At 33.8% G+C, this 26,385-nt stretch overlaps 1 protein-coding gene across 4 annotated transcripts in view; it reads right to left on the reverse strand.

The window, feature by feature from the left end:
• Pot1 (protection of telomeres 1) overlaps positions 1-26,385 on the reverse strand; it is a 53,770-nt gene that overhangs the window by 15,633 nt on the left and 11,752 nt on the right. The window contains exons 3-9 of one of the 4 annotated variants that reach the window (XM_042696036.1): positions 24,765-24,878; positions 24,280-24,327; positions 17,033-17,147; positions 6,162-6,292; positions 4,385-4,675; positions 2,925-3,080; positions 1,066-1,235 (exon numbers count right to left, since the gene is read on the reverse strand). In XM_042696036.1, coding sequence (XP_042551970.1) covers positions 1,066-1,235; positions 2,925-3,080; positions 4,385-4,675; positions 6,162-6,292; positions 17,033-17,147; positions 24,280-24,327; positions 24,765-24,806 — 953 coding nt within the window. In that variant the 5' untranslated portion in view covers positions 24,807-24,878. Of the gene's footprint in view, positions 1-1,065; positions 1,236-2,924; positions 3,081-4,384; positions 4,676-6,161; positions 6,293-17,032; positions 17,148-24,279; positions 24,328-24,760; positions 24,880-26,385 lie in introns of those variants that run through there. The other 3 variants (XM_042696035.1, XM_042696037.1, XM_042696038.1) reach the window with 3 other exon arrangements.

The following is a 26,385-nucleotide window of genomic DNA, read 5'->3' on the forward strand; positions in this document are numbered from 1 at the left end:
ACACAAAGTTGATATGAATAAGTTTAGCTCTACTACAAAAGTTCAAGAGTTCATTGAAATTGTTTATAATATTTTGTTTATTTTCAGAAATTGGTCTATAGCTTTCATTAGATTATCTGAAAATTCCAAAGATATTCAAATGAAAAACCAAAGTTTGCAAAGATACAGTAGTGAGACAATGAAATACTGCAAATAAGTTTGACTATTTTATGGATGATATTCTGAGTTAGAAATGTCTTTCTAGATTCAAGAAACTAAATCCTATTTTGCTATATATTATAATGTGAACAAAATTATGACCAAGTTAGTAAAACAGATGTTTAATTTCAAAGACAAACTGAAACAAATGAAACTCAGACATGTAGTTATTTCATTTCAATTTACAGAAAGGCATGTTTTCCATCTCTGAAAATATACACAGATTTTATTTTTTAAATTTCTGTAGCACACTGGTGAGAATGGACAGCACTCTCAATAGCTACACCTCAAGAAAAAGGGATTGAATGCACAGCAGGGTTTAAGATGCTATTTACTTTCTCAGCTCAACTAACAAAATGTTTTAATGAAAAAAATGTATTAAAATAGCTTACAAATTGTGACATGTTAAAATATATTTTGGAAACATGACTAAGTAGTTTTGGAATTCTAGATAGGTATTCAAGTTTTCCAACCTCTGGCAAAATCGATTATCATTGTGTTTTATTTACTTTTTAGAGTATGGCAGAGGGTAGAAGGGCATGAGTGTAAATTAGTGAATTTTAGTTGTTAAAAATCTTAGCTTGCTACTTTGACTCTATTACTAATAAGCTATTTGAACTTAAAAATCATTTGGTTTGTTTCATGTATCACTTATCTATTAAAAAACATGGACACATGTCAAGGGCTTGCCTGGTTTGCTACCCAGCCAGGAAGGGTATAGGACAGGTGGTCAGTGAAGGAAGGTAAAGGAGGCTTTGAGGATGACACAAGGAACCTACCTGAATCCCCCAAAAAACAGTATGATCTTGGAAATTCGTTTAACCAACACTTTCTTTGCAGTTTCAGATAGGTGCATAAAATGCTTACTTTTTCAACTGTTCCACATCAGAATTACTTTCTGGCAAGATTCTGATTCCCCGGCCATAACTGGTACCTCCATGGAGATGAAACTCGAGACTTAGTGACGAAGGCTGGGTCTCTGAATTCACTGACTGGAGCTTGGTATGGAGGCTATAGATTCTGATAAAGCTTCCAACCTAAAAGCAAAGTGTTTATTATTTACAAATAGGTTTATATGGTAAGCACATGAGCGTTTATTTTATTATTTATTACTATGTTTCATTGTTAAATAAAATTTATAGGACAGACTGTTAGTTATTCTATAAACAAGTCTTAAAGATGAAAAAATTTGCTATTATCAGAAATTCCTTCTGGAGGCAGTGTTGTATTTTTTAAAACTTGCTGAATGTATTATGAAATGTACCCAATGATTAATTGTAAAAATGCAACGTTGTTTAGTTTTGTCAATAATGGAATATTTCAAAACAGAAGAGATTATAAAAATTATAAAAGTGCAACTTAAAGATTTGAAAGTCTCTGTCAATATGGAGACACAAATATGTTGATTAAGAAATTACTATTCTCTTATCGTCTTGTTTTTTTGTTTTTTTTTTGCTGGTCCTTGGGCTTAAACTCAGAGAGAGGGTGCTAACCCTGAGATTTTTTTGGTCAAGGCTAGTGCTTTATCACTTGAGTCACAGTTCCACTTCACCATTCCTTTAGAAATAATTGAAATGGGGCCTGGGAAGGTGGCTCAGTGGTAGAGCCCTTGCCTTGCATGCATGAGGCCCTGGGTTCGATTCCTCAGCACCACATAAGCAAAAAGAAAAAAGCCGGAAGTGGCGCTGTGGCTCAAGTGGTATAGCGTTAGCCTTGAGCTAAAGAGCTGGGGGACAGTGCCCAGGCCCAGAGTTCAGGCCCACGACCGGACCCAAAAAAAAAAAAATGGAAATGTTCTCCATCATTCATTAAGAATTTGTGTTTAGATACAATATTTTTAAATTGTTTTTCTCAAAATAGTCAAATTACTTATTGGATAACTAATATAAACATAATTATAACTATGTATGTTTTACAATTATTAAAAATAAAAGTCGTACCAGAATAGGACTGGCTATTTAACATTTGTCTTCAGATTCTAGACAAAATTTGAAAGGTCAGTTAATGTCTTCATATTTGTGTAAAATGTTTTGGGAATGACACTATTTAAAAAGCAAGATTTAGAAAATAGTTAAATGCAATTTAGATTGTAAAATAGGCGTTTTTTATATTGTATTTTATAATTGCACTATTCCCTTTAAAAATATTTTTTACCTTGCTCTATGAGTTTGTCCTTTATATAAACTTATACACATATTTATAAAGGACAAGAAAGTATAATTATATCTTCCTGTGCCCTATTCTTAACTCAGAAAGTTGAGTTGTAATACAACAAAGAAGCAGAAATACTTTATCCAATGGGCATGAAATTGTAGCTTTCAACTTTTCAAATAGTCTCTTAACTTTAAGTAGGCTAGAAGACAGAAACAGGGAAGCTTCAGTCATTAGTTGCACCAACTATTATCACAGGACAATTATATGTATATATGATATTCAGAAAACACTTTTCCAATTAAACATGTCCATTCCATGTTATAACTCTCATAACATGTTTTATAAGTTAAACAAATTTTATAACTTAAAATTCAAGGAAAATAAACCTCAAGATAATTTCTAGTCTCTAGCTTTTTGTCACAAAATCACATTTGAACCAAAATATACCAAATGACCAAAAATATATTTTAAACACACACACATACACCCACACCCACACCCACACCCACACCCACACATGAACACACACACACAAAAGCAGTAATAGTGAACATTTTCCTATTCAACATCACCTTCAGGGATTTTGCCACTTGAACATGGTTATCATAGACTAAAATGTCTATTGTCAGATTCTGTAGACGATGTATTTGATTTAAGTCACCCTCAAGATCATGGGCTTGTATTAAGACTCTCCAAGATGGAAACGGTGTCCTCCTGCCATCCCACACCTACCAGAAAGAGAACAGAGCAAACTCAAGTATCTTTATGAAAAGAAATCAGTAGAAACCCATTCTACTTTTGGATAATACTACTTAAAATAAATAAGTACTTTTAAATATCTGCAATACTTTACATGTGATATACATTATTTTCTGATTTTATAGACTAAATATGACCTATAGGTAACATGAAAAATGAACAATGTAGAAAATTCACACTGTTGAACCCCAAGCATTAACTTTCTGATCTTATCCTTTTTCATCTGTTCAGATTCATAACATACATTTTTAAGTGTTTTCATATAAACTACTTTTCCATTCTGTTTTTTTTTCTCTTTTTAGTTTACTAATGAGTTCTTTACCAGAAAACTTAAATATTATACTAAAGTATGATTTTTTAATTGATTCATATTTTTAAGCATAAACAATTTTTTAAAAATTTTATTTTATTGTAAAGATGCTATACAGAGAAGTTACAGTTACGTGAATAAGGTAATGAGTATATTTCTTGACAAACATTGTTACCCCCTCCTTTGTTCCTTTGGTTTTTTCCCTACTATCCCTTCCCAACACTCCCCTACCCCCGCCAAAGTTGTAAAGATCATTTCCAACATAGTGTCTTGTGAGTATCATTGTCGTACTCTAAAACAAAGGCACAGGATAAACTAAATTTGTAAGAGCAATCTATTGGATTGATTCAATCTTTTCTGTATTAAATGATTCAGGGACTAGAGATATAGCTTGTTGGTAAAAAGCGCTTTCCTGGCATGTCATATGCAAGGGTCTTGGTTCAAGCAAAGAAATAAATCGGTAATTGCCATGTTGCAAATAAAGCCTTCCAAGAATCTTTGTTAACATTCTTAGAATACTTACCCTTATGTTGGAAATGTATCCTAAAAGTCATTTTTTTCCTTGGTTTTCATTAGGAAAATCTTATAAAAGATACATACAGAAATGTTTCCTTTACATTGGTCTTGAAGAATATGAAAGAATGAAAATAGTGGGTGCTGGAAAAGGAAATAAAATTCTGGGCTGGTATGTCAAACACATCTGGAAACATGAGCACAGAGTGAGCAGCATTCTCTACTCTTTAAGGCTTCTTGACTGACTTAAAGATGATCAGAATAACAAGCATTTGGAAACTATCCATTGCCTACATATGAGGCAGGCAGTCAGAGGGAGGAAAACTCAACATCAATGAATCAAGAAAGGGAGTAAAGTGACAAAGCAATTGACCTTGATAGGCAGGCAGAAATTTTCATATACGAAAGTCTAATGAAAAACATTAGGAAACAAGTCTGTTTATAATGTACCTTCAGAAGAAATGATGTTCCATCCACTTCTGCTTTGCCCAAGAGCTGACAAGTCAGGTCGAAATACTGCATTGGCTGAACATCACACAACTGTACTAAGGTTGAAGAAGGGGAAATATGTGTAGATGCCCAAACCCGTAAGGCTTCTACCACTTTGTGGTCTCCAGCTGTGAAGCTATAGCACTTGCTGGAAGTACGTGGTATGACAGGAGCTCCCAAAGTTCCCTCAAATGTCAGAGATGCAAACCCAGAGGTGTTGATACCCTGAGGCTCCATTTTGTATACTTGGATCTAAGAAAATAGGATATAGAAAAAATAATTTACTGATACCAAAATCCCAAAATAAAGAAACTTGGGATTTAAAAATTTTCAACTGTAATTAACAGTAATTAATTTTTTACATGAGCAAAATACAAAATTTTATGTTTCAAAATGTATGTTTTAGAGAAATTAATTCTTTACATGAACAAAATAAAAAATTTTATGTTTCAGAACATATTTTGTGTTTCTTAATTTGAAAAGGTTCTCTAGTTTATAAATTCTCAGGGAAATTCAAACTAAAATCACAATGAGATATTAACATACACAACAAAATACAGAAAATGCCAATATTGAAAATACCAAGAGTTGGTAAACTGTGGAATGCGTGAACTTCCCTTCTATGGCTACAAACAAGTACTCTTCTACAAACAAGTACTCTGAAAACTCAGGTAAGTATAAACACAACCTAGGCTCTAGCACTACAGCTGACAAAGCATAATGACTGAAATGTGTATGCATACCTTCATCTATATTCACTAAAATGCATGTAATTAGATTGCTTATTACACTCTAACATTCAATTTTAAAACTACCTAAATATTGAAAAATAACTATATATTCATATTGTTATTTTTATATATATTTTATATATATATACAGCATGATGAATTGTCACAATAGCATAATATTTAGCAATGAAAATAAAGAAAAGCTAAGCAAGCAAAATGATTATGTAATGATGTAATACCATATTGTATGAGTTTTGTCTTTTTTTCTTTCCGGTCATGGGGCCTGAACTCTAGGCCAGGGCACTGTCCTCAGCTCATCACCTCAAGGCTAGTGCTCTACCACTTGAGCCACAGCACCACTTTCGGCTTTTTCTGCTTATGTGGTACTGAGGAATTGAACCCAGGGCCTCGGGCATGTGAAGCAAGCACTCTACCACTGAGCTACCTTCCCAGCTCCTGTATGAGCTTTTTTAAAGAAAACAATCTACCAACCATATGCTGTATAATCCCTGCATAAAGGAAATATAAAGTACAAACATAGGTGAAACTGATATATAATGTTAGTGGTGACAGGATAATAGTTTCAGGGACTTGGGAAGCTGAAGTAAGAGGACTGCTTGAGTTGAAGATGTTGAGGCCAGTCTGGGCAACATAGCAAGATCTCTGTCTCAAAACATTAACCACAAAGAAGTCATGAGCTTATTGCTTCTGTCTTTTATCAGATTTTATGTGGAAAACTTTTATATCATCAATTTAGATCTGAAAGTAAAAAGAAAGAATGGAACTAGTCTAAACGAGAGCCTTTAAAACATTTCTAGGAAAAGAGAACAGAACATTAATTTAAATGAAGTATCCCATTATAAATTATGTGAGGTTAAATACTACTTACATTTCTTACCTCCTGATACAATATAATACAATACAATGCAACCATAATTAGTGTTAGCTAGCTTTAGTGAACAATATAGAAGTTTCTCCAAATATAAAAGTTCTGGTATGAACTATACCTTCAGCCTGTGGAAACGAACAATGTCTCCAATTTTATAAATTATTGGAAGGGCTTCATAGTTTCCACTAAAAAGAAGGCAAGTGAGCTTTATATTTGTCTGGTCCACAATTGTTACAACCGAACAATAATCTAGAAAATATAAAGATATTTATTTATCCTTGGTATTTCAATGCATTTGGTAAAATACAAATGTACTTATTTCACAATCTTAAAGTGTTATTCTTCCCTTTTTAAGTATGCCTAGGGGAAAAAAAAGAAAATCAGGCTTTTTTTGGTTCACAATATGTTTCATCTTTATCTAAATTAATTTTTAGAAATTTATAAATGTAAAATAAAAATCTACTTAAGTTTTCTGGGGAGGAAGTAACTTTTTATATTACTTCAAAATTGGTTGCTTATGAAGCAGATGAACATATTCAAAGAAAATATAACTCCTAAAATAAGTACAACTAAACTTTGAGTGAGTAGCAGTGTATGTTTCAGTGACAGAATGTCTGCCCAGCATGGCTGTGGTTCTGGGTTTGATTCCTATTTATACATAAGAGTATTTAAACTGGCTTTTTTTTTTTTTTTTTTTTTTACTATAATGTGTTTCCAAAAAAGTAGAAATTTTGTTGGATGTGTCATGCCCGTAATCCTAGCTACTCAGGAAAGTAAGATCTGAAGCTGCAGTTTGAAGCCAACCTGGACAAGGAAGTCCCTAAGTCTCTATCTCCAGTTAAATACCAAAAAGCCAAAGGAGAGCTGTAACCCAAGTGGTAGAGCACTAGCCATGAGCAAAACATTCAGGGTCGATGCCCAGGTCCTGAGTTCAAGCCCCAGGACTGGGAAATATACACACATACACTGACAAGAATACATGTAAAATTTTAAGTTGATAATAAATAAATATGGAGGGGTTACAGTTACAGGAGCAAGGTAATGAGTACATTTCTTATCAAGCATTGTTGCCTCCTCCTTTGATTTTCCTCTATCTTCCCTTCCCTCCCCACCTCCCCAACTCCCCGCCCCCATGCCAAAGTTGTAAAGTTTGTTTTTCAACCTAGTGTAATCCCTTAGTTTTTCTCCATTCACATTGTTTTCCAGTATAATTAAAAAATATTTAGTATATAAATGAATCTAAGAGTTGTTCTCCACTTAGTCCAACCTATCACAGAACCACTCATTGAGTATAGTATGTGAATAGGCACAACTCCTTCTTTCGCAAGGTTTACATTTTCCTTAGATTGATTTGTAGTCTCACAAACTTGATACCATAATTTTAGCTTGCATGCTATCTTATGCCAATATTTGCTAGTGTTCAGCATTTATATTCCCTATATAGCTAATGATTCATCATGATAAATACAGAATTAATGATGCCGATGCCATTTTTCAGAATAAGAGGAAACTGACATTTAAATTTGGCACAGATGAACAAACACTCAGCAGTAATGTGGTTCTGGATACTTGGTGAATATTATATAAAATTCCCACATTTTAGAAAAGTGACAAAAATAAAGGTTTTCATAAACCTCACATCCAACTTACAGTTCATATTGTCAAGCTACAGACATTTCTAGCAATGTTCATGTTTAACCAAAGTGTCTGAAATTAACTTATCATAAGAAGTTAGGTATTAGTAAAGTAAGGTAGAAGTTGAAATACAGTTTAGAATTATCAAATAAAAATTAGTAAGATGAAAAATACATCTTACTAATATAAATAAGTATTTAAGTTAAGAAAAGTATTTTATTACAAGAACATCAATAGGGGAAAATTGTATTACTAAGTGGTTAACAAATATTGAGGTTTCATGATATAGCAAATGGTATATTAAACAATTTATACACCTTGAATATTAGACAGTTATATACATTGTAAATTATTGGGTCTAGCTTTGAAATAAGCTAATTTAATCTCTTAAAAAGGCAGGTAAAATATTTAAACTCTATGTCCAACTCAAATGTCACCAGGATGCATATTTTTACAAACATAAATGATAATTCAAAAGGAAATAAAACTGTATTCTTTTCATTGTGATTGAGGCCTGAGGGTTAGCTAAGCAAGTAAAATTATAGTGTACTTCAACTATAACAGATGTATGTATTATTTCATGTATTTGTCTTGAAATAGTGTTCATTAATGAATAAACTATCCTTCTAATGAAGTTTCCTCTAATAATTTATTTCACAGAAACAGACACCACAGACATCACATAAAAAATTCTATTATAATTCACTGCTATGAAATGTACCTCTTTCTACATTCTGATTTCTTTTTCTAAGAATCAAAAAGGAGGTTAGCTTGTTCTTATTTTTGAAGGAGCTTGAAGTGATCATTAAAGTATTGATTTAAGATTTCTCCAATTTGTTGTTGTAGGCACTCTGAGCTATAAATTTTCCTCTGAGTACTACCTTTGCTATATCTCAGGGGAGCTGGTATTTTATGTATATTTTGCAGCATTGTTTACCATAGCCAAGATGTGGAATCAACCAGAATGCCCCTCGGTGGACAACTGGATCAAGAAAATGTGGTATACATACACAGTGGAATTCAACTCATCCATCAGAAAGAATTATTTTGTGCCATTTGTAAGGAAATAGAAAGACTTGGAAAAAAAATATATTAAGCGAAGTAAGCCAGACTTAAAGAAACAGGTTGCATTGTTTCCCTCATTTGTAGTAACTAGGATATGCCTATAAATCTACAAGTAAACATACTAGATGGTAAAAGAAAAAAAAATACTGGGACATGATAAATTATACAGGTGTCTAAGCATTCACACAAAGACCAAAGAAGGATATTCTTAGGAGATCACAAAGGCTCAATAGCTATGTGCATTTGATCATATAAAATAATATTTATCAAAATGAACTCCAGGAAATGGAAACTCTTTGGGAAAGTAAGGACACTATATTGAAAATGAACTATATAACTTGTGTGTATGGTGTGTACTGTGTGTATGAAATGCACTCTTTATTTGTAACTTTAATCCCTGTCATGTGTATATCACATTTACAATAACAATATATTTTTTTAAAGAACCAAAAAGGAGTTTGGCCTGAGGTATTTGAAGAAGAGTTAAACACTAGAGGTATGACAAAGACACATGTGTAATTGTGAAATCACTTAGAAAAGAGTCAACCGAACTGTTAGTGGAAAGAAAAAGCAGGGGAGTGTTATAAATCAGGGATTGGTAAACTAAAACCTAGGGCTAAATCTCGACTACTGCTGGCTTACTATCATTCCAAAGCCTTCAACTTAAGTATTCATAAACATTCATATTCATGTTTAAGCTACTCAATTAGATTAACAATCAAAAGAAGCAGCAAACAGATTTAGGAACAAACAAAACCATCCAAATGCATTTATTCTACTAATACAGTTCCAATTCTGGGAGAAGTGAGCAGTTCCTAGGGCACTGAACAGTTCCTAAATGTGAGAGTTCAGGATGACAAAACATCAAATAACAAGGCTTTAGGGATTGGAAGAGGATGTTAAGGGAGTTTCTTATTTAAATAACTTACTGGTAGGCAGGTTACCAACATGTTACTAAAATAAATTATGTACATCAGGTGTATGACAAATGGTGTATGAGACCCTACAGATTATTTTTTCTGATAAGTAAAGGTAACAGATTTCTGAAGGATGTTAAAGCTGAAGCAAGAAAGGGCTTCTGGTTTAGTATTAAGTTTTCTCACCATTTAAAGAACATTCTAGCTGATCAATCATCATTACAAAATCAACGTGTGTCTTTAACTACAACAAATATAGAGTACTTGTAAAATTCTCCTCTGAAGTCTGTGGTAGACAGTGAAAATCAATTCTTTGTGCCTCAGTTTCCCCATCTATAAAAGAGGACAACCGTATTCACCTCATAGGATGATTCTTATAATTCCAACAGTAGTTACATGTGCAATGCATCAAACAGTGCCTTGCATGGCTCAATGCTACACTAAGTGCTGACAGGTAGTATCAGCAATAGCAGTCTGGACAGTATTCCACTGCTGCTCCTATATCCTTCTCCTCAAATAAAACTACAAAGGATTTTACAATCTGTCTGAACACAGTATCTGGTGTTGGAAACAACTTTGCCAAGATACAGTGCCAGTTTGATTCGTATGCCAAGTTGGAGTATAAAACGGGACATATAGATTTAAAGGATTATAAAGGAATTTCATGTGCATTTTTGCTGAATCTCCATTAATCTCTTTTAAATATAGTGTCATCAGCATCACAGAGAAGAATCTTATAGCTAACAAGATCTGGTCCTGAAATGAAAATTTACTTGGGACACAAAAAAGGTTTCTGAGAAAATGGAAGGTTGAAAATGATTAGCCTGTCTTATTTTATTCATGAAATAAAATGTCAAGGAGACAAAATAAGAAAACTCTAATGGAGCAAAAGGGACAAAAAGATTTGGTATCTCACTTAAAACAGGACAAATAAGCTTCTCATTTGATACTGCTAAGGCAAGTTGCCTAAACATGTTTTATCTGATTCAATCTTTCTAAGGAAGTTAAATGCTCAACACTGCTCCCTCCAAACAAACAAATATACAATTCCCAGTTAAGATTTCATAATGTAAGAAAAAATATTTCTTCAGCCATACTTTATTTTATATTCTTTCTCAAAGGGGAACACAGAACTAGAGGTAATCTATTTTTTCAATAGCTAGTATCATCAGGGAATATGGAAAGTGTACGAAGAACACTGATAGATCGGCATTCTTCTATTACCTAACTAGTGTGTAGTCTCTATTATATATACGTGCTTTAAACTGCTGATAAAATATTGACCTTAATGATTTTGCAATACTTCATACTAAGACTGCTGACTAAGAATTTTAACTAGTTTAACTCTTTGGCAACACTTTGCATAGCTTGAAAGGAATCTAAAAAAGATAACAAATTATAAATTAAGGTCTCTACTCTGTAATCTTGAGCAATTCACATAATTTCCTTAGTATGATTAAGTGTAAATTGCCTTAGAGATCCACTATAAAGAAAAGCTGGTAGTTCATCTAAGCAAGGTCTTTAATCAAAGAAACAGGCACAAATAAACTATATAATCCACAAAAATTCCTCCATGAAAGCTGTTGCTTCATCCTTTTTATCTGCAAGACTGCTTTTTGTAGAGCAATCAGTATTTGAACAAGTCCCCTGGTATACAGGTATGTGAGAGTACTACAGAAACATTCAAGTAAAAGCTATGAAGGCAAATCACTGAACCAAGTACACATTACAATTGTATTTCTTTTTACAAGAAAAATACTATATTTTAAATTAAATATATAAACCCACTTTCTCTATATGTATGTATATATCTATGTACTATGTATATAGATATATACATATATATATATATATATATATATATATATAAAAATTAGGTTTTACTTTTGCCTAGATTACAAACAAAGCATAATACTCCAAAGTATCTTGGGTCCTTAATAACAAAGAGTTAAACATCAGCTATAAGGGAAATAAATTACATTTGAATATAATGTTGAAATTACAGTGTTTCAAATTATATTCAGGCCAACTTATCTAGGAGCTGACTTTTGAAATTGAAAATTTCACTTTTGTATTATAAAAGTCTGACAAATTTTGCTGCTATTTCCAAACTCTGGACAGTTGGCCCCTTCTTCCTCACCTATCAAAAATCCAATTTGTTTTTGAAAATTCTACTCAAATTACAGGTCTCTTAGAAGCCTTTTCCCTGGGCATTTACTTCTCCATTTCACTGCAGAAACCTTTCATTTGTTCCTTTAAATACAACCTATTACTATGCCTTGTACTCCTTATGTGATCACAACTAAAGGAGATAGAAGTCTCCTTTCAAAACTCAGTGTACCCCTTAATCCCTATGGACAACAGGTATAGAACATGTTACATAAAATTACTAAAACATCTTCAACTGAGTAAAGAACGCACTACAGTTTTAGGAATGAGAAAATGGTACTAACTCAGAAATTATTAAAACTGTTCAACTACAAACTGATAAAACTTAGGGCTAATATCTAAATTCTTAAGCTAGTAATTTGCTAGAGGAAAAAGATCTTGAAAGTAGCGTGTGAAGCTGTCTGTGTATAGGAAGTCAGACAGAAGCTTCAGTAAAGAAGTCACTCCTGCCTATGAGTAAAACACACATATGTGCAGCAACAGAAAAACAAAATCTCTTTCTGCATCTCCATTTTCCAGGTAGAAAAGGACAAAATGTATGGAACAGAGTGTGAGCTCATTGACAAGTAGAAGCTGGGCTCTTTGCAAATCCTTAAACCAGTAAGGGATGATGAACAATGGCCTGGCTGCTGCCATTTCTGAAGGTGAGACAACTAACACCTGAAAAGTACTGAAATAATTTCTCGTAGCTATTGAGAAAGAGAAAACAGTGCCTGTCTGAACTATAACCTCTATCATTTATACTACTGTTAAAGTTATGAACTAAGCAATATCATTGCTATAAAATTTCCAAATCCTTAGGCAATGAGATCCCATTATGCACCCCTGATGACTTAAACTGATGATACAATGATATCTTAATTATAGAATCTTTGAGGGATTCTTTCTCAGTTTTCACAGTAAGTCTTCTCACAATTAAGAATGTTAGAATCTTTAGTACAATATGTCCTTTTAACACAGGACTAAGAGACTTGAACAAAAATTATACCTCTGCTATGACTTAACATAAAGCTTGAAAAATAATGCATTTGCTACCAGAGAAAGAATGTATTTGGAAATTAGATAACATGGTATGTACAGGCCAAAAAGTCATCATCAGAACGTAGAATGAGAATGTCATGCAGGAAAATTTTAATCAAGGATATCAAATTGTACCTGCCTCTATTACATTGAATTTAACATTTATAAAAAAATTGGATGCTAGGTAATGAAATATAAAAGAATATAAAGTAAAAATGTGCATGGTATGGTGAGAGATTTTATCTACTGACCCAGTTAGGTAACTGCATATATTGAGACTGTGCTGCCATATTCGTGACCTACTGATTTATGCAATGTGAAAAAATGGACAGCTGTGCACTACTCCTCGACATTCATTCTAGTGCTTTTCTGTGGTAATAATAATGAAGGTGATCTTTTCCTGAACACAAGTATTGTTGCTATTTGTCTGACTCTCCTGAAATTTACTCCTGTTGAAGGATGATTTCTGTCAATGGAAATAAAAATATAAGTGTAACTAAAGCTATGAGATGGATAGTTTTAAAACTGAAAATCAGGCTAGTAGTGATGTCTTGCTATGTCTGAAAGATTAATTTTAAAGTTTCAATGACTATGTTCAGATAAAATTGATGGCATTCATTTTAATTTACCATCTCAGAAGAAACAAAGAAACATATTATCACTGCAATAACAGATGGTTCATTACTAACCATCAATTTTCTTTCTAACAAGGGACTGGATTCAATGAAACTTATCACTTAACTGACAGAAATGTAAGATACACATGCATATATATGATAAATACTATAGTTCCCCATAACTTCCGCTTTTACCAAGGATTTAACAACATATCAAAAGATAGCACGGTACTAGTAACTAAAAATAAATAAATAAATTCATCAGTGTTTTTTTTTTAAGAACAGCTGTTTTTTTATTCTATTTTATCATTTTAAGTTGCATTTGGTAATGTGCATTTATCTTTGTATATCAATTAAATATTTCAAAAACAAGAATTAACTACCTATCAATTGCAAAAAAAGTTTTTATATTTTCTCCTACCCAGTTAGGCATCATTAGCAATAAGGTAGAATTGTCTTATGTGGCAGGCCACATTTGTAAAGCTAACAACTGGGAAGAGGATCACAGTACTGGTGATCACACTGTTATATTAATCCCCAAAGAGAATATCTAAGCTTCTAGGAAACTTTGATGGTAAAAGTGAGTGACTCCCATTCCATGCACTCACACCTAGTTTATATGTCAAAAATAAAATTTACATGCATGTAAGTTTATAATGAACTTCATAAATACATTTCTGTGTTCCCAGCAGGCTCCTGCAATGCTGTACAGAAAGAGGATTTCTTCAACAACGCACACTGCTACACACTCTTAGCAATTCTGAAGTATATATTCCTCTTAAGAACAGAAAGCATAGTTTTACTGGTGGTGTCTTCTATTCTTAATGATGCATAGTGTCTCTAAGAATGAGGAGAGGAGCATTGGGAGGGAGGGAAAGTAGGAGAAAATGAGGGAGCGGGTAAAAATGTTCAACAAGAAATGTACTCACTACCTTACATATGTTACTGTAACCCCTCTGTATATCACTTGGACAATAAAATTAAATTAAAAAAAATTATGAAGTTACATATATGAGATATGCAACAATGTATAATTTTGTTAAACTGAAGCAAAGCATGATGCTCTGTCAAAAACAAACTAAAGTCATGGATTTTAATGTGCCCTTCAGGTATTTGTTGCTAAAGTTTTACATTATCATAGATAATACACAGATTGTATTAAAATATGCAGATTGTATTTAAAATTTACCCAGGAATATAGATCAAAACATTACATAGCTCTGATTTCAAATTGTGTAATTTCTTCTCTTATCCTTTTTTTCATGGGTAAGGACAGTATCAAAGGCATGAGGTCTGGCTGGGTGCTGATGGCTCACGCTGATAATCCTAGCTACTGAGGAAGCTAAGATCTGAGTCAGGCTGGGTAGGAAAGTGCATTAGACTTTCTTATTAAATTAAATTAAATTTTATTTAATTTTATTGTAAAGGTGATATACAGAGGGGTTACAATTACATAAGTAAGGTAATGAATACATTGCTTGTCAAACAGTTATCTCCAATTAACCACCAAAAAGCTGGAAGTTGAACTATATCTTAAGTGTTAGAGTGCCAACCTTGGCCAAAAAAGCTAAGGGATAGCACTCAGGCCCAATATTCAAGCCACAGTACAGGTACAGGCACACACATATAAGTATGCACATGTACATGCACATAGACACACCAAATGAAACATGAGGTCTGATGCTTGCTTTTTTAATAATTTTTTTTCATTTTTTTGTAATACTGAAATTTGTACTCAGTGTTTTATGCTATCTAGACAGGACTTTTACCACTAAATTTTAAGTGTTCAATAGAATGTGTTACATAAGCACAACAGATGTAATAGGTCTCTAATTTTTTTTAAAAATCTTGACTAACTGGAAGTTTCTATCCACTTAACTACAACTTTCTTGTACAACTTTCTCTTCTCTTGGCTCCTGGAAACTACTTTTCCTCCTCTTCCTCCTCCTCCTCCTCCTCCTCCCCCTCCCCCCTCCCCCTTCCCCTTCTCTTCCCCTCTCCTCCCCCTCCTCCTGCTCCTCCTCCTCCCCCTCCCCTTCTCCTCCCCCTCCTCCTGCTCCTCCTCCTCCTCCTTCTCCTCCTCCTCTTTACTTTAGATACCTAATATAAATGTCTAAAACCTAGGACTGGTTTTTCTTCAGTTAGCAATACTGCAGTGAAGATTCAGTCACGTTGCCTCATGACACGATTCACTTCTTTTACAACCTGAACAGAACTGAACTCCATGTATATGCCCCCGGCCTTCCCTTTTATTTAATGTATCCGTTCCTTCATGAGCATTTAAACTGCTTCCATAAGCTATCTATGGTGAATAATGTTACAGTAAACATGGGAGTACAAATATTTCTTCGTGATCTGATTTCATTCTGTTTGATAAATATGTAAAAGTTGGACTGATGGATCAGAAGTAGGAAAACCAAATATGCTTTCTATAGTAGCTGTGCCATTTCATAGTTCAACAACAGTGCATAAAGGTTCCAATTTTTTCCACATCCTTACCAATACTGACCCTGGAAATGACACCAAAATCTGAGGCTACCAAGTAACACTAAATAATAGAAATAAGTGGAGGAACTAGGTCAAACCAAAAAGCTTCTGTCAAGTTAAAAAAAAAAAAAGAATCAACAGTGAAAAACAAAATCAACCTATGGAATGGTTATAACATTCAGTTGAATTCAGCTTGCAGATAAATTTTGAAGGTTTCTATATTTATATTCAGACAGCTTTCAATTTTGTAGTCTTTTATTTTGGTATCAGGTTAATGCTGGAATCATAAAATGAGTTTGGAAGAGTTCCCTACTTTTCAATGTTTGGAAGAATTTGAGAGGGACTGGCATTAATTCTTCTTTAAATATTTGGCAGAATGCTTCAGAGAAGCCATCTGGTCTTGGGCTTTTCTCTCTTTTAGGGTGTTTTTGATTACTGATTTAATCTTGCTATTAGTTCTAGGTCTATTCACATTTTTTGTTTCTTCAGGAATTAGGATAGATAGTTTTTTAGAAAATCATTGTTATGTTTCAGTAGCAAAAGTTGTTAATTTGCTACTTTCACTTCTGATTTTCAGTCTTTTTTTTCTTAAACTAGATAAAAATTGTCAATTGTAGTTTCATTTACTTTTTCTCCTCCCAAGCTTTTACTATTCTTTATTCTTTTTATTTCTACTCTTCATTATTAGTATTTCCTCTTCTACTTCTTTTTTGAGTATATATTTTTACTTCCTTGGATGTAAGTTGTTCATTCACAATCTTCATATACCAATATTACAGTAATTTAATATTCTGAATTTCTTTAAATATATACTTTTCTCAAACAATTTTGTAAGTTCTCATGCTTTCATATTGCTCTTTAGCATCCTTCTTTACAATTTATTCTTAAAGTAGAGGACAAAATCTAAAGACCATTGATTGTTTTATATTAACATACCAAAGAATATGTATCAGAGTTGTTTGGCAATTAGCAATCAGAACTGGGCTTCTGTTCTAAAACTTATAATACTGAAAGAGCTGTGTTCCTGAAACCAACTCTGAAATTAAAGACTTCAAAACATCACATATTTTACTACTTACCAGTTCCTTTGCTTAGATATGGAGGCTTAAAGAATTTCACTACACCATAGACATTGACAACTGTACCACCCTTAAGTTGATTCAGTGGTGTATAAATATACTTTGTTGCTGGAACCTAAAAAAAGGAAAGACAGAATTACATAATTAAGTATCCACAATTTTAGAATCATGAGCATATTTGTTAACTAATATTAATAAAACTGTATTTTATCCTCTTAAGTGTTTAAAAATGTAAGCTGAAAAAAGAAATACACAGGTTATAAAGTTAGAATATAAACTACTATTTTGAAGAAAAACTTCCATTTAAAAATGGTCCAATTGGCCAGGTACCGGTGGCTCACGCCTGTAATCCTAGCTACTCAGGAGGCTGAGATCTGAGGATCGTGGTTCAAAGCCAGCCCAGGCAACAAAGTCTGGAAGATTCTTATCTCCAGTAAACCACCAAAAAACCAGAAGTGGTGCTGTGGCTCAAGTGGTAGAGTGCTCGCTTTGAGCTGAAGAGCTGATGGACAGCGACCAGGCCCAGAGTTCAAACACCATGACCAACAACAACAACAAAAAAGGTCTAATTGGCACACTGGACTATACATGCATAATTAACTTATAATTTAATTGAAACATTATAATTCTACAATAAGAAAGTAGAGAATAATATATTAAAGTACCAGTAGTTAATATATAAATCGAAGAAATATCACAAAATAAAAAATATTTATAAAATATGTATATCTTCAATAATAGAAATGTAAGGACAGACTTTACAAAAAGGAAATGATTGAAGTATAAATGAAGACATTTCAGGATACCTAAAATGGCAAATAAAATATTGGTGCTGCCAATATTCTAATGGGATTGCTGTAAGTATACAAAGTTTTCTGTATTCTACGAAAGAGACTTTTAGTAATTAAACTATTATAGTTGTCTTCAAATAAGTACTTCCATAACTCCCAAAGTAGTTATAAACAACTGTGCATAAATGTAGAAAAAAAGCAGTTTGCAAGGATTCATCATAGTACTAGCAATATTAAATCATTGGCAGCAACATCAAACCTACACACTCAAATTTGAAATATGATTATTCATCATACTGAATGTTAAATTTTTTTAAATTCAAAGAAAAATGAATTCCCTTTTTAAGGGACGCTAATTTCTCAAATCATACACACAAAAATGAGGTCCTAAAAGTCTAATCAGGCTTTAAAAGAAAGCTGTAGCTCATCAGTGATGAAGGAAAAATATTATGCTTAAAAGAGAAAAGAAATGTACCTCAGCTGACAAGATGACAGAACCCAGTACTCTAGGTGAACAAGTATTTCGCTAATACAGAAAAAAAAAAAAAAAATGGGAAGGCTAGCATAGCTCATGGAGGCTCACAATCATGATCTTCCAAGTAACTGGCGTTGCTAACATAGGACAAAAAAATCTATTAGTTATTAATGTATCTTTCCATGGCAACCATCAACTGTTCTGTACACAGCAGGTAAAGTTACAGTTTTCACTATATATTAATAAATTGACATTTCAGTTTCTTAGTCTCTTATAAGTTTTGTCAATGGACTTGCAAGAGAACATGTATTTGGGAACATGGTCAATAAACTTATATAATAATTTCAAAAGCCCTATCTGCCTAATCATTCTGTTTCCATGCTAATAACTAGAGTATGATTCTATAACAATGACTAGAAGATTTGACTGCCCCATTAATAAGTGGACTAAAGCCTTTTCTGAAGAGGAAATAGAATGGCCAATACACACATGAATGCTCAACTTCTCTAGTCATAAAAGAAATGCAAATCAAAACAACATTGAGATTGCACCTCACCACAGTTAGAATGGCTATGATCAAGAACTCTAGTAACAACAGATGCGGGAGGGGATGTGGCCAGAAAGGAGCCCTACTGCACAGTTGGTGGGAGTGTAAACTTGTTCAACCACTTAGGAAAGCAGTATGGAGGTTCCTCAAAAGTACACAGAGCTCCCCTATGACCCAGCAATCCCAATTTTTGGCATTTGCCCAATCACAAACAAGGCCATACTAAAGCTACCAGCACAACTACCAGCCCAACTATGTTTATTGCAGCATTATTCACCATAGCTAAAATATGGAACCAAGCCAGATGCCCCTCAGTAGATGAATGAAGCAAGAAAATGTGATGTGTGTCTGCATGTATGTGTGCGTGCGTGCGTGTGTGTGTGTGTGTGTGTGTGTGTGTGTGTGTGTGTGTGTGTGTGTGTGTGTGTACACCATGGAATTCTATGCCTCCATCAAAATGAATGACACCACCCCAATGGAAAGACTTGGAAAAAATTATATTAAGTAAAGTAAGCCACACCCAAAGAATATAGGTCCCATGGTTTCTCTTATTTGCAATAATTAGTATATGTCTAGGATAATCTTATCAGATGAGGAGAAAAGCTCAAAAGCTATGTACACATGACCATATAAGTTGATGTTAAGCAAAATGAAACCCAAGATATGGACACAAGAGATTTTTGTTGTTGTTTTTAATATAGTATGTGATTTTTTTGTTTTGTTTTGTTTCTTTTGTATGTTCTTCCTCCTATGGTTTATCTCTGTTGTAACTGTATTTGATTTTGGTACCTTGCATCTTGTACATACATTTATCTAATTTGGGGAGGGGAAGGAGAATAAAAAAATGCTGAAACAAGAACACAGAATAGGGGCTGGGAAGTGGCTCAGTGGTAGAGTGCTTGCCTCGCATGCATGAGGCCCTGGGTTTGATTCCTCAGCACCACATAAGCAGAAAAAAGCCAGAAGTAGTGCTGTGGCTCAAGTGGTAGAGTGCTAGCCTTGAGCTGAGGGACAGTGCCCAGGCCCAGAGTTCAAGCCCCACAACCCACAAAAAAAAAAAAAAAAAAAGAACACAGGATGACTCATTGCAACAATGATACTCACAAAACACTATGTTGGAAATGAACTTCACAACTTTGGGGCAGTGGGGAAGGGGGGAGAAGTGAGGGATGTGGAGGAGGAAGGGATAGCAGGAGAAAAACAAAAGAAGGGTAACAATGCTCCACAAGAAATGTACTCATTACCTTGATGATGTAACTATAACCCCTCTGTACAGCATCATTACAAAATAAAATTTAAAAAAAAAACAACCAATGACTAGAAGAGATACCCAAATCACTTTGAACTTAAAGGACAAATGTGTGCTGGGTAAAGATATAGCAGTAGTACCTAAGTAGAAGGATGACCAAGCTCTTTCTGAAAGTGATACATTCAAATATGTATGAACAAAAAACACTAAGAGAACAGCACTTGCAAGAGATTGTAAATGACATTACGTATCAGGATTCAGACAGCAAATATTTTAGCAAGGCTGATACAAAAGTTCTATGTCTAACATCTATGATAATAGGCATATATTTACAAGATCTTACCAAGTCCTAGGTAAAAAGACATCTTCAGATGGCAATGCCTGTTGACGTATTTCTTTGTTCTATAAATAATCCCCAAAGATCTAGACTATCAGTGTCAAGTGTAAAAGCTCCTGTGACAAGGATATGTCCTATAACAATAGTACAATAAAGAATATAAATGTGACTAGCATTTTTTATGAACTAGTACTTTTTTTTTTTATTATTTTGATGGTACTGTGGTTTGTAAGAACTTAGGGTCTTGTGCTTGTGAAGCAGGTGCTCTACCACCGAGCCATATCATTAGATCTTTAGGCTTTCATTGAATTTTGAATAGGGTCTTCCTTTTCTCAGAGTGGCCTGGAACTGATACTCCTATTTATGCTTCATACATAGCTAGGATGACAGGAATGTACCACCATAGTTAGTTAGCATTTTGTCAAGGCTGGCCTTAAACTGATCTCAGTTTAAGATCCAAATCTCAGCCTCTGAGATAGCTAAGAATACAGACAGGAGCCACCACTCCTAGCTCTGAATTTTAAATAGCAAAAAGTGCATGTGAATAGTTGCTACAGACTAAGCATAGATGAAAATATTCTGTAAACAACTAAAAGATTCACGAGAAAATGATGGGCTTATAATAAGCTAAAGATAATCTGATATTTTCAAAAATATTCAGTAAATAACTTCATTGATTTACGTTTCACGTAGACGGAGAGGTTTTGCATGTTCTAATACCTTACAAGCCAGACCATTATGAACTCAGTCAAGAAAATCTGACCACTGGGAAATGGAAGGAAGCTCAATGATAGAGTATTGCCCAGCATACACAAGGTCCTGGGCTCTAGCCCCAGAACTATAAGAAAGTAGTAGTGGCAACAATAGTAGGTAAAAGAGGAGGAGGAGTAATAATAAAATCTAGAAAGTTTTATTACAGAGATAATTGTAGAGAAATTTGTAAATAAAACTGAGAAGTTAAATTGTAGAGCTCAAGCACAACAATCATAAACCTGAGAAAAGACATCTATCTGTATATATTCTCTCTCCCTCCCTATCTCTCTTTTTTTCTTCCCCTCTCCCCTCCTTTTCCAGTGCTTAACCTTTTCCAGTGCTTAAACAAATAGAAGAACAGGCCATAAAAACAGAGAGATGACTTAAAGTGGTCTTAAGTCCCTTCAAGGAGTTGAGTGCTAAAGCATACTCTCAGAAAGTCCTCAAAAGTGATAATAAGATAAAGACTGCTCTAAGCAGAGAAAGCAATTTCAGTAAGTTTGAAAACTCCACATGCACATGGCTAGAATACAGTGATTATATCTAATTAATGAGTAGGTTGGACAGGAATATATAGGCTGGTTTAACATAAGAATGTCAGTCTTATGTATAGAAAGCAAATAAGCCAATCAAATATACTTATATCTTCAAGACTGAACAAGAACAAATGATTGTCCTTCATTGCATGAAAACAACAGGCTTGCCATTACTATAAAACAAAATAGTCTCATTTTCTAAATTCTAAAAATGTACCTTTGGCTTGAAAATATTAGCCCATTCTTAAGAAAATTTTAAAAAATTAAGAAAACTATACATGATATTCTTTTCCTTCTCTCTCTCCCTCTTTCTGTGTGTGTGTGTGTGTGTGTGTGTTTGTGTGTGTGTGTGTGTGTGTGTGTGTGTGTGTGTGTGTGTGTGTGTGTGTAATGGTACTGAGCTTCAGCTCAGGGCTTTGGGCTCTCATGGATTTCTCCCTCAAGACTGGTGCTCTACCATTTGAGCCACATCTCTACTTCTGGCTTTTTGATGGTTAATTGAAGATGAGAGTCTAATGGATTGTCTCCCTGGGCTGACTTCAAACGATAATTATAGGTGTAAAGATTGGTGCCCAGCCCCAGAGTTTTGGTATCAACTGAACAGAGATGACCCATACTTAATTCAAAGTATGAAAGCACAAAATAAGTACCTTGGAGTCAGGAAAATAATGTCCAATATTATCTGTACATCATTTATATAATTCAGAGTATCTGGGCTACTTTTGTCAAGTTCAGAGACTTTTATTTCTACCTTATTTATTGGTTCACAGGTATATCAGTATTTGAAGTTGATCAGGCTGTAGAAATATTAGGGAATAATAATATCCAGGGCCAACTGACATTTTATAAAGTACTTCAACTTTTTTTGTTGTTGTTGGTAGCAGGGCTTTAACTCTGGGCCTGGGTGCTGTGTCTCAGCTCTTCAGCTCAAGACTAGGGCTCTACCACTTGAGCCACAGCACCATTTCCAGTTTTCTGAGTGGTTTATTGTAGATAAGAGTCTCACGGACTTTTCCTGCCCGGGCTGGCTTTGAACTGTGATTCTCAGGTCTCAGCCACCTGAGTAGCTAGGATTACAGGCATGAGCCACCAGCGCCCAGCAGTACTTCAACTCTTTTATTGTCTACTTTCTAAAAAACAAATTTTACTTATACTATTATTCAAGTTTGAAAATCTCTCATAGTCAATATCAAGTAGACATCTGTTTGTCCATTAGAAACTAAAGATTTAAACACAGAGTCAAGCATAAACATTAAACTTTATCAATATATTACTTCCTTTCAGTTTCATCTACCTACTAGTAGTCTAATTATAAAAACATTAGTGATGTAATTGTAACTCCTCTATACGGTATTTTCACACACAAAAAAGTTAGTGTTCCTATTGCTAAAGCAAAATTTTATAGGACAGTGAAAAAAATAGTTAAAAGTAACAAGCTAGAAAGCAATATGTATCACGAGTATAAAGAACAAGAAATCAATATGGAAGATCCCTAACAAACTAAAGATAGAGCTAGCATCTGATTTTGCCATACCATTCTTGGGCACACATCTGAAGGAATGTTGTATCAGCCTACAATCAACATTCAGGTGCACCCAGATTGATAGCAGTGCTACTTTCAGTACGCAAAATAAATCAGTCTAAGTGTTCATCAAGTGATTAATGAGTAAAAATTTTTTTTAAAGTGTGAAAATATCAAGTAGATAAAAGAATGAAGCATTTTCATTCAGGAAGAATAAAATTACACCACTTGCAGGAAAATGGACAGAACTAGAAATCATCATGTTAAGCAAAATAAGTCAGAAAACACATGCTTTCTCTCTCTCTCTCTCTCTCCCTTTCTTTCTCTCTCTCTCTCATATGGAATACAGTTCTTAAAAAACACAGGAAAAAATGTAAAACAGGTTTTACTTGGGGTTGAAGACCAGCAGGAAAAGGAAAATAAAAGGAGAGTGTATGAGATATGAATATGGTGGAAGTGGTCTATCTACATGTATGAAATTAGAACCGTGAAATCTGCTGAACTCTTCTGATACATAGAGGACACAGGCTTGAGAGGGTATGCACTAGGTATACCTGAAAACATCACATCAAAACCCTGAGTACATCTAATACATGCTGATAAAAAAATGGGAAAGAATTTCTTTACTTAAAACTATATACTTTGTCAAAGTACAACTTACCTCATAATAACTGGTTTAATTATAAGCTAATGAAAACAAAAGGAATGATTTTGCCTACAGTTTAAAAGTCATTAAATTTCAATGCTTTATATAGGATATACATTTTTATTTTAATTTGTGTATTCACAGCTTAAGCAAAACATCAGTAAGTTCTTCAGACAGTGGAATAATCAGATGAAAATTATTAGACGAGTAAATATAATACTATCAGACATATAAAAAAGTGAATTATATTTTCCCATTGAATTGTTACTATTTCAAATACAGACTATAAAGCAGACTAATTTAAAATATAATCTAAAAGCAGATCAGAATATAGAGTGGGTATACGTGTATGTGTGCCTAAGTATATTCTAAATTAAGTGAAATATCTTACCAAAGACATCGATTCTGTGTGACAACCTCTTACAGACTTAAGATAAACCTAAAAAAAAAAAAAGAAAAGAAAAGAAAAAGATGAAATCTACCTCCACTGTGAATAATGAAGACATATGCCTGATAAAACCCCCACCAAATTTCAATCTTTTACACTTAAAATATTCAACTTGACTCAGAAAATGGTGCTCCAAAATATACTTGTTTGGATTTTGAACTGATATCTAACATGCAGCAAATGGAAAAAAAATGTTCTATTTGTTTTGTGTTTTCTGCCAGTATTAGTACTAATGCTTAAGCAACTGGCTTTGAGCACCTCTCATTCAGAAATGGCACAAATCACTACAGCCATGTCTCCAGTTTAGCATTTTGCTGGTTAACTAAACATGGTTAACTATAGATTTCCAGAAATTCTATGTCTATTATATGTCTTCCTAATTTAGTTCATTAAAAGCATTATGAGCAGAGAAAAAAATACATACTTACGTAAACAGATGAACTGAGGTCTTCCAATATTTTTACATACATGCAATGTTTAGCATTTTTATTTGCTGATGAAGATGCTGACAATACAGTAAATCCAGTCACTGCAATGGTGTCCTACATATGAAAAATTTTTACTGAATCTTTGAATCTATAGTTTTAAGTATCATATAAAGCCTATTTACATTACATATAAATGGGAGATACTGTACAAAACGTAGTTTCTGTATAAAATCTAAACTGCTTTAATGCTTACTGAATATACAATTTAGATGACTACTCCTCTATAAGCTTTCAACATCTATTGCCACAATTGGACACAGATAAATGAAATACTCACTACACAGACCATGAAAATACTAAATCACTTACTATTTATTAGGACTTCTGAGTTCATCTAAGTAAGCTACATGAAAAAGCATAATGAGTTCATAATCTCTCAGTAATCAAATGGAATTTAAATGATAGCAAATCTCAAAATTCAGACATACTGAGAAAGCAATGTCACCAAGTAAAAGCTACTATTATTTTTTAATGTCTTATAGGTTTTCTCTTTGATTTTCTTCTCAGGCTTCTGTTCTAATATTTCACATTCCACAGTGACATTTATTAAATTTATTATGTTCCAGTATACAGTCTGTGCTACTGAACAGATTTAGTCTGGGCCACTATACAGATTTTCTGTTTTATTTTTTAGAATCTTTCCTTTACAAAGACTGTCATGTAAGGTCTTTTTGGTATAGTTGTGTTTTGAACTTCTCTGTCCAACAGCAAGGAGAGTAAAACTATAGCTCAAGAAAAATTTTAAATATTGTATCTAAAATTACTATAGTTACCATCCTAAAATAAGTGGTCTGGTAAGAGGGTGTTTGTGCCAGGCGGTTGTGGCTCATACCTGTAATCCTAGTTACTCAGGAGGCTGAGATACAAGGATCACAATTCAAGGATCACAAGGGAGGAAATTCTGAAACTCCAATAAACCACTCAGAAAACCAGAAGTAGCGCTGTGGCTCAAGTGGGAGAACGCTAGCCTTGAGCTGAATAGCTGAGGGACAGCACCCAGGTCCAGAGTTCAGGTCCCAGGACCACCAAAAAAAAAAAAAAGAGGGTGTTTGTTTTGGTTTGTTTTCTGGCCATACCAAGGTTAAACATGAGGCTTCAGACCTGCTAGGCTAGCACTCTATACTTGACCCATACCTCCAGTCTGGCTTTTTACTAGTTATTTTGAAGCTGGACTCAGGACTTGGTTGCCCTTGCTGGCTTTGACTGAATGCCTTCAGTCCTCAGCTTCCTGAGTAGCTAGGATTACCTAGCTGAAGTTGCCTAGCTGAAGTGATGAAAATTTAGGACATGAAATGTATAGCAAACTTATAGCGCTTACCTTCCTCAAAGACTAAAGAAATATTTTTAGTTATACTATTGACTTTATGCAGACTTGCATAAAGAAAAATACAACTACACTGATTATCTTTTCCTCTGTTAAATATGAACATTAGGAAAAATACCTGATAATACCACTTCTTTATCAAAGACCAAAAAAAAGTGAAATTTAACTTTAGCATTGTATCTATAAAATTTTTGTGCATGAAATAGACACTCTTAACAGTTTCATTGTGAAACGAAA

This window comes from Dipodomys spectabilis, unplaced genomic scaffold, assembly GCF_019054845.1.
Source record: "Dipodomys spectabilis isolate Male_0828 unplaced genomic scaffold, ASM1905484v1 ptg000197l, whole genome shotgun sequence".
Lineage (NCBI taxonomy): Eukaryota > Metazoa > Chordata > Mammalia > Rodentia > Heteromyidae > Dipodomys > Dipodomys spectabilis.